The sequence below is a fragment of the Camelus dromedarius genome, chromosome 6 (genome assembly GCF_036321535.1).
Source record: "Camelus dromedarius isolate mCamDro1 chromosome 6, mCamDro1.pat, whole genome shotgun sequence".
NCBI classification, from domain to species: domain Eukaryota; kingdom Metazoa; phylum Chordata; class Mammalia; order Artiodactyla; family Camelidae; genus Camelus; species Camelus dromedarius.
In genome coordinates, this window is record NC_087441.1 from 23,727,597 (window position 1) to 23,736,713 (window position 9,117).

Consider the following 9,117-nt stretch of genomic DNA (forward strand, 5'->3'; position numbering starts at 1 on the left):
TGCCATTTTGACTTTTCAAGATTCAGTAGCAGACTCCTGAGTTATCATTTTCTCAAGATAATGTGTGTAAATCTGTGTTTGTTAAGAGTCAACATAACATTTCAAATCCAAAGCTGCTTATGAACAGGTGTGTAATATGTTTTCCTTGGTCTTTATTAGTATCTGAAAAATAACATATTCCCTTTTATTTAGGACTGAAAGGCTTCAAAGAAATATTTTCATGTATTTAACTTTATGCAAATATACATGTAAATTTTAGAATGAACACGTATAAATACCTATAATAAAAAAGCTATGTAATAACTTGACGACATGAGGTTAACATCTCTCTAATTCTTGTTGCTGTATTCGTAGGTTCTCATATTCTAATCTCTTTATGGTATCTATTTATTTATATACTTTGTGTATAAATAAATACAATTTACTGAATATAAAATGAAAATAATACATATGCTACACAAGATATTTGTCTCTAAAAGAAATATTTATGAAACTAAATTCCTTAAGCATCTTAGCAAGGAACACAGCAGTATGTGTTAAATTTAGCTATCTAATTGAGTATGTTATGATGATACGACAGCCTCCAAAACAAAAAGCAGAATTTAATATTCTGTGCTATTTTATAAAGGTATCAAATTGCATACAGTGGCTTTAACCATAAAATCATAAAAGAAGTGAATTAATAACAATAAAATACTAATAAGAAATCATGTACTTAGTGGTTGTTAAAGTATTGGTATTAATGGAGCCACAAATCCAACACGTCAGGACACATGCCAAGAATGTGTGTATAAGTATGCAAATTTTAATATAACTCATCAGTTTACATGATTGATCACCAGTGATATTTAAATCAACCTAAATGTTCCAATCTTGAGGAAAAATGTTTTCAATTTATAGGCTTTCTTTAGGAGGAAAACTCAGTAGAGGTTTTGGCAATTGAGCAGGTGTTTCCAGAGAGGAGGGAAAAAAGAAAGGCAGTACTGAAGTATGCTCACTAATTGAGCAAAATCCTACGAATAAGCCCCAGAAGTTCATATCTCCTTTGACTTTTGTCGGTCTTTAAATAATTATAATGAGTCTGTAAGTTCTAGCCAGGCTTGCTGCTTATGTATCATTAAAATCAAACTTCTACTTCTGCCAGTGTATTAACTTGTCTATATATTTATGTAATTAGCACTTCATCATTTTCTGCTATTCTGGGACTTCCTCTCATCCTCCAATTTCACATCCAACATTGCGAAAAGCAGCTACTGCCGCCTCATAAAATTCTGCCGTCCTTCAACTTCTGCAATTTTTCTTGTATGAAAATCAGGTTTTCAAAAGATGAAGAGAAATACTGGGCAGATGATGAGGGTTTGAGATATAATGTAAAACATGGGGAAACAGAGAAAACTAAAACATGTCAGTCGGCCCAGTTCCATCCTCTTGGGCCCTTCTAGCACCTATTTAATTGCTAGGATTTCAATTTTAGCATCTCTGACCGCGGGGGCTGCGAGTCTAGCACCCTGGCTACACTTCATCACGCGGGAAGCGCTGCTGGGAAAGGAGATAATTCCTGCTTGGCTGCGATTTATGTTGACATTTAATTTTTAAAAACATGTCTTTTTCTTTTTTCTTTCTTTCTTTCTTTCTTTCTTTCTTTTTTTTTTTTTTTTTTTTTTTTTGGAACGGCTTCTTTGATCAACCTAACAGCCTCAATGACCCGGCCCCCACTGCTATTGTTGTGAAGTGAATGTTTTACTCAGCAGATAAAGAAAGAAACTACTTTTTGAGAAGTTCCTCCGTGGTCAACTAGTTTTTAGGCTATTCCTCCGGTTGCACATGACGGAGCATCTTTAGAGATATTTCGGTTTCCCTTTTATCCCTTTTGTTTTGGAAGAAGGGTTGGGTTAAAAGGTGAAGCCCGCAGGGCAGCCTCCTGCCGTTCGGTCTCGGCCAAAGTTTCTGCCGGTCAAGTTTGAGGCTTGAGCGAGAGAAGCCCGCGGACGTTGCTGATTGACCAGCTCCTCACAGCAGCCTCCTGGCAGGTCAGCCACGCGACATTTACCCCCGGACTCTTACGAAGAGGTGAGGGTAGAGGGGGGTCGCTCCTGAGCCCAAATCTCCTCGGCCTCGGGCAGAGCGGCAGCTTCTGGAGAGGAACTCGGTGGCTGGAGCCGAGGAGCAGTGGGTGTCTGGAACCGAGCAGCACGCACCGGACATCGGGTAAGGCAAGGCCTCCGGTAATCTGCAGATGGGAGGGGGTCGGGAAGAGCCGCAAAGCCTCTGGAGCGCGCGATGCCCGGGAGCCGGGGCTGCGTCCAGTCTGGGGCTGCAGAACTGAGGCCGTGTGTCCGGAGCGCGCGGGGAAGCCTGGGCAGTTCTTCCGACCCGGTCCCCACGCCGACCCGCTGCTTTTCCTGTGTTGTGCAAAGGCTAAGAAACTCACAGGCTCTTCCCAGAGCCAAGACTGCTTGACGGGAAGCAGCCCGCGGGCCTTGGGACGCACCTGTTGCCAGAGGACGACCCCCCGCTTCCTGCCGCCACCCACCGCGGCCGCCAGGGCGCGGGGTGTGGCCCGCTCGCTCGCGCCGCTCCCGGCCCGTCTGAGCTCTGTGAATGGGCCTCCGGCCAGGGCCAAGGTCAAAGCGCTAAGGCCCCTTCGATCTGCTGCAGGCTCGGCCCAACACCGGCTCCCTTCCTCTCCCCTCCCTGCACTCGCGGAGGGTGGGAGATGGCAAAAACAACCCTCCGAAAAGAAATCTATCCGCTGCCCGCGTGAGCTCCGAGACTACGCCTTCTCGGGTTCGGGGCTTATCCGGAGGGGCTGAGCCCGGGGAGTGAGGGAGTCGCGTGGGAGGGTGAACCCTCAAGAGTCCAAAGCGACTCCCCGAAGCAAGCGCGCAGGAGCAGCGCCAGCGCTGCCTGGTGGGCATCTCTGCCTTCTGAGCCCTGGCGATTATCAACCCATTTTATGGCGAGCAAAGTCGTGGCTCCTTTACTCAACTCTCCCTCTTTTCCAAGAGCTAGGGAATGGGGAACAAGCCCCCAGGAGAGTCTGGGACTGCTGGAAGGCCTCGCTATAAGTGCTTGCCGGGTTGGGGCCCTGGACCCTGAACTAATCCACACTCACACAAAGCGACCCTTGGGGAAAGCAGAGGGAGACCAGGGAGGGAAGGACGCGCCCCGGAATGCGACCGAGGGCCTCCCACCAGGACACCGCAGATATGCCGTTCCAAGCACTGCTGAGTTTACTGGAGCTAAAAACCCTTTTTGGGGTCTAAAGCGTCTCGTCGGTGCAGGCAGAAGCCCCCGAGCCCCTTCGCCCAGCGCTGCCCCCCTCGGAGCTGGCCGAAGCCGGCATCCGTCACCCTCTGGGTCGAAAGGCTGCGGAGGAATAGAGGCTTCCGGTTCCGACTCCCAGAACCCGGTCCCTGTCTTTTCAGCCCCCAAGTGAGTCACTCAGTTTGTCCTGGGAGGTCTGCTCCTCCTCCACTCCCTCTTTCCCCTGCAACCTTACCTTCTCTATTAATAACACTTTATTTCATATTGTCAATTGAGAAAAATTGGTATTTTTTAAAGGTAAAATATCTTTAAGTAGCATTATTTTTCTACTCCTTCATTTGAAACCCTTCTGCTTTAACTAGATTTTGCTACTTCCTGAAATCAAAACTGAGGTGCGGCATTCTCACTTTGGGTATGCGAAAGACGGAAGTCGATACCCAAGGGTCAGGAAGGTGGTTCTGGAAGACGACAAGGGCCGGACCTGTGCATTGTCCCAAAGGTGGGGAAGCCGCTTTTGCTCCTGGAGATTGCTTTCTGTCCACCCCTCCCTCCACCCCCACACTTGATCAGCGGAAAAGTCGAGAAAGGCTGTGGTCTGGACCATGCCTCTCCCCCCAGCTTCCGTCCATCACCTGGGACGGTGTCCGAATGTATGCAGATGTTCTGAAATCTTTTTGCTCTTTTGCTCAGAAGCAGCTCGGGGGATGTCACTGAGCGTACATGGGCGAGTCTGGTGAATTATGAAACATTCCTTTTAGAAGTGCTTTTGGACATCAGTCTTTCCATTTCCAATCGAATCTCTTGGATTTTCCGTTTTAAGAAACTTTCTTTCTATGGAGATGGAGGCGATAGGATAAGAGGTTTGCATCCAGTCTTCAAGAACACTAAGGTCCTGGCCTTGATGAGGAATTGTTGGCTATTTCCTTGTTTTTCTTTCTTTCTTTTTTTCTTTTTTCTTTTTCTTTACCGAGAAGCAAGTTTCAGTATAGAAAAAGCATCCATTCCAACGTTGCGTCTCCCCATCCGGCTTGTACTGCCAGTGCTGCTTTCGCGGCGTGACTGTCAAAGAGTCACAGCCTCGCAGAGCGTTCAAACTCCGGACCTGGATTTGTGTCAAGGCAAAGTGAGGCCTCCTCTACCTCTCGAGTCCTGGGGACTTGATGTGACTCTGACGCGCAGTCTGAGGCCCTAACTGCTCGAAGTTCCGCGACTCTTTCGGTTTTGCACTTTCTACCCCGATACTGATACCCTGATACCACAACCTAGCATTTGTCTCGGGTTCCTCTGGCCCAGGTTCTTCTAGAGGCCGCCTCCGGGGCTGTCTCCCTCTGGGGATTTCTGCCTTCCCGCCCTCTTTTTAGCTAGCCCCGACCGACAAAAACACAGCAAGGGGGAAGAAAGATCGGCGCCGACCTCCGCACTGGAACCGAAGTCTCCAAACTCCAGGCCTCTCTTTATTCCCAGAATCAAATGTGCGCTGGACCGCAGTGCCCACGAGCGCACTCACAAGGGGCTCTCCAGATCCTTACGCTGCCAAAACACACACACACACACACACATACACACGTAGTTTATTATTCGACTTCCAGCTCCGGCTTTTCCGGACCTCCCGCCTGGGGCGGCCTCAGCCCGAGGGACCAACCCTCCCTAGTCGGGTGGCTGAGCTGCAGATGTTCATTCCCCCCCACCGTGCGCACGCACTGGGGCCAGAGTCCCTCCAGCGGAGCTCCGGGCGGGGACCTCCTGGCCATCTTTCGCTAGCGCCAGGGTCCAGGGGCTGTGGGGAAGCCAGAGCAGGAACAATCTCTGGAGTTCTAGCCTTAACTACCTCCCCGCCTCCTCGGCTACTTTTCCTCTGCTCTCTTTCTCAAGTGGCTCTTATTGTAACACCAGGATTTGTTTCCTCAGTTCTAGATGTAGGAAGTTACAGAATCGGGTAAAAATGAAATTCTTTCAGTAATCTGTTTTTCAAAGCGAAAGAGTAGATATAAAAAGCAAGAGAACCATCCCGTGTCAGGGGTAAACCCGTCATCAGAGATGGATATCCCATTAAAATCACACCAGAGGGCCCAGTAAACAAAATGAACACAATGTCAGTGTTTAGGAAAAGAAACCTAATGAAAAACAAACAAACAAACAAACAAAAACTTCAGGCAGTGCACGTGGACAGGCAACCCCTCCCACCCCCACCCCCAACCCCCGCGCGCTGAACCTGCCCTCATCCGCATCTCTGTCCTTAAAATCATTCCATAGAGACTTCTTTTGCCCACTTTTTCCAAAGCTTGGGAGTAGCTGTGAAAGGGAAGACAGAATGTTTCAATTCGACTTTCCAAACCCAGAGGAATCTCCGCCAAGCGCCTGGCCCCCATTCCTTCCTATCCTTCGGTTCCTTTAGGTGTGATTTGGTTAGGGAAATTAGAAAGAGGGGATGGGGTGGAGGAAAGTTTAAAAAAAAAAAAAATCCAGAAGGCGTGAGTTGGAGCGGTGAGTGTGTCAATCAGAAGGTTTTGTGCCTGGGGGCTCCTAGCGGTTCTGAGCAGAGGTGTCCCAGGGCGGCCCCACAATGAATATGAATAGGAATCCTTGCTAAATGGGACAGCAAAGCGCACCGCCCTGAATGATGGCACGTCATCCTAACCAGCTCAGGATAGATAGGAGGGTTCCTTTTGTCTCTTTTCTCCACCACAGCTCTATAAAAGCCCCTCTTTTTCAGCGTGAGGTTAGTTCAAGCACACACCATCTAGCTATCCAGGAAACAGCCAAACCAGACAGAGGGGAGTGAGGAGGGAGAAAGGAAGGGAAAGACAGTGCCTCAGCTTTTCTTCTCACGTCTTGCTGCTGAGAAGTGGGTTGCTGGGCTGTGCAGCCTTTTTTTTTTTTAATTCAAGATTTTCTTTAATTTCCCGCCTAAAGCCTCCGCGCAGTAGGGCCGCATCCCCTGTAATAAAATGAATTCTGATTCGAGCTCTGTCTCCAGCAGAGCTTCATCTCCGGACATGGATGAGATGTATCTGAGGGACCACCACCACCGCCATCACCACCACCAGGAGAGCCGTCTCAACTCGGTCTCGTCCACGCAGAGCGACATGGTTCAGAAGATGCCGGGGGAAAGCCTCTCGAGGGCCGGTGCCAAGGCCGCGGGCGAGAGCAGTAAGTACAAAATCAAGAAGCAGCTGTCGGAGCAGGACCTACAGCAATTGCGGCTGAAGATCAACGGACGGGAGCGCAAGCGGATGCACGACCTGAACCTCGCCATGGACGGGCTGCGCGAGGTCATGCCCTACGCTCACGGGCCCTCGGTGCGCAAGCTCTCCAAGATCGCCACTCTCCTGCTGGCCAGAAACTACATCCTCATGCTCACCAGCTCCCTGGAGGAGATGAAGAGGTTGGTTGGTGAGATCTACGGGGGCCACCACTCGGCCTTCCATTGCGGGAGCGTGGGCCACTCGGCCGGCCATCCAGCGCACGCCGCCAACGCCGTGCACCCGGTGCACCCCATCCTGGGCGGCGCGCTCTCGTCCGGCAATGCTTCGTCACCGCTGTCCGCCGCCTCTCTGCCCGCCATCGGCACCATCCGGCCTCCGCACTCGCTGCTCAAAGCGCCTTCCACTCCGCCCGCACTGCAGTTGGGCAGTGGCTTCCAGCACTGGGCCGGCCTGCCTTGCCCCTGCACCATCTGCCAGATGCCGCCGCCACCGCACCTGTCTGCTCTCTCCACTGCCAACATGGCCCGGCTGTCGGCCGAGTCCAAGGACTTGCTCAAGTGAGCAGCAGGCCCTCCCGGCTGCGGAGGATGAGGGGAGAGCGGCGGCGGGAGGGGTAGAGGTGCCGGGCCGGGAGGGAAGAGGGAGGCTGGGCGCACGGCCGGCTGCAGAGCGGGTACGCGGGGCGCCGAGGCCTCTCACACCGTCTGAGAGATCTCAGACCCCACTTGACACGCAGAGGGAAAGGACTAAAATCAAACTGCAATTTCTAAGTGGTAGCGAAGGGGGACTCGAACCAGACGTCGTATGTCTTGCATGCATGCTTCTTTTCTCCATGCCGCGCCAGTATTTCTCACTGCCATGTGCTCTTGTCAAAACTGCATTTGTTGTGTAAAGACGGGGTCGGTGTAGTTAAAAAGTTGCGAAGGGACTTTAGAGTTGGCTTTCTCTGGCTCTGTGTTCTCACCTTAGAAAAAATCAACATCCCTTTTGTCGAGAGAAATGTAAATATTTCTTTGAGATGGATGCAGTTTTGATTGTCTACCCTCTCCACGGTTGTTCTTCTAGAGACAATGTGCGGGGAGGGAGAGAATCAAGACTCACGTTTTAAATTTCACCTCCGGTCCAGGGCATGACATCTCTCACGGGGGTTTTCCTTAAGACGCAGTGTAGGTCGAAAGAGTGCATGCACGCTTCTAAATGAATCTCGTCTAAACATGTTGTGCAGGCCGTAATGCCATTTTCCTTGTAACAAGGATTTATTAGTGAATTCTCCGAAGTACCCCATATATCTGTCTGTGGTTGTAGGAAATGAAAAAGGGGGCAGAGTGCAAAGACCCAAACTCACGCACATGTGCTTCTCCCCCACCCCACCTCCTTCAAACTCCCTTCCCAACCTTCCTGGGCTGTTTCAGGGGCCCGCTATTGCAAGAGCTTGGGCTCCCTCTACTAGCTTGCCCCCCCCCCCCCACCTTGCTCAGTTATCTGCATGCGGGGTTGGCTCTCTCCAGCATCAGCTTTGAAAACTTATCTCATTTGGGGAGGGGTGCTTTTTTTTTTTTAATTTTCCTGAACATTTGCTTGAAATATTTTGTTAGGGCTTCAAAGACAAGACCTGTCTTTATTTTTTATATATTCTTGATAACTATGATATATTTATTAATAACCAGTGTTTCTGGATGAGGTTTCAAATAAAAAAGAACCTTTAAATCCTGGCTTTGCCTTTGCCTAAAATTTCTGAAGATGGGGTTAGTGGGTAAGGAATGTGCGGACCCAAGTGGTGAGAGATTTAGGTGGGTGGGCATACTCGAAGAGTTTTCTCTGGTCATTTACAGGTAAAGAGGTCAGATAAATTGGTGTTAATTATTACAACTCAAAGTCCTTCAAATGGGGGTCTTGCCCATGTTAGTAGTTTTGTGATACTTGAGCTCCTTATTTCTCCACAGTAATCAGAGTTTCATAAACTCAGCAATTGAGATTTTTTTAAAAAGTGATCTGGAAACCCAAAGTGACAAGAAATGAGTGGCAGAGTGGTGAATGCTCTGGCTGTGTTGGCAACACATGACAATGAAGCAGTAAGTTAACTTCTTTTCACTTTAAATTAACTGTGTGGCTTAAAAAAAAAACAGGTTAAAATCCAATGTATGTTTTAAAAATCAACAAAGGGGGACCTTAAAATAATAATCGAATGCCCCTTGGCAGCAGGCTCCTCAGAGATAGGGGAGGCCTCTTGCTTTTTAAGATGAGCTCAGAGTGAGACCAATGACCAACCTATCTCAGCATCTCCAGATTTATAGTGGGAATTCTCTCTTCTTTCCTCCCTTAGAAGATTGCAGCTCCCATCAGAGGAATACAAACTCTTTGCAAGTGTTATGTGATGGGGGGATAGAGAAAAGCCTTCTACATAAATGATAGCTAAAACAGAAGTTGTTTTAATCGATGATTTTTCTGTCTTCCCACCCCATAACATTTCCAAATAGTTTGTATAAGCAAAAGTAATCCCGCAAGAAGATTTTGTTTACCCTTTTACAGAGGACAAGAAATCAAGCTCCAGTGATATCTCCAACAGCACGTGTTCATATTTCCCATTAAGGATAATGGAAACCTGGTTGAACCTGCCACCCCCAAAACTGCCTCTATTTTAAAT

At 48.9% G+C, this 9,117-nt stretch overlaps 1 protein-coding gene across 4 annotated transcripts; it reads left to right on the forward strand.

The window, feature by feature from the left end:
- Positions 1–1,891: 1,891 nt before the first annotated feature.
- Positions 1,892–8,134, forward strand: OLIG3 (oligodendrocyte transcription factor 3). 4 transcript variants are annotated; one of them, XM_064487113.1, is made up of 3 exons: positions 1,892–2,208; positions 3,630–3,766; positions 6,245–8,134. In XM_064487113.1, exon 3 carries the CDS (start codon positions 6,264–6,266, stop codon positions 7,032–7,034), a length of 771 nt encoding a protein of 256 aa, XP_064343183.1. In that variant the 5' UTR covers positions 1,892–2,208; positions 3,630–3,766; positions 6,245–6,263; the 3' UTR covers positions 7,035–8,134. The 4 variants fall into 4 exon arrangements, with proteins under 4 accessions (XP_064343183.1, XP_031312281.1, XP_031312280.1 ...); XM_031456421.2 differs by having other exon boundaries at positions 6,248–8,134; XM_031456420.2 differs by lacking the exon at positions 3,630–3,766.
- The last annotated feature ends 983 nt before the right edge of the window (positions 8,135–9,117 follow it).

Coding starts and splice junctions, on each gene's coding strand:
- OLIG3 (XM_064487113.1), top strand. CDS start 6,264: ATGGATGAGATGTATCTGAGGGACCACCACCACCGCCATCACCACCAC.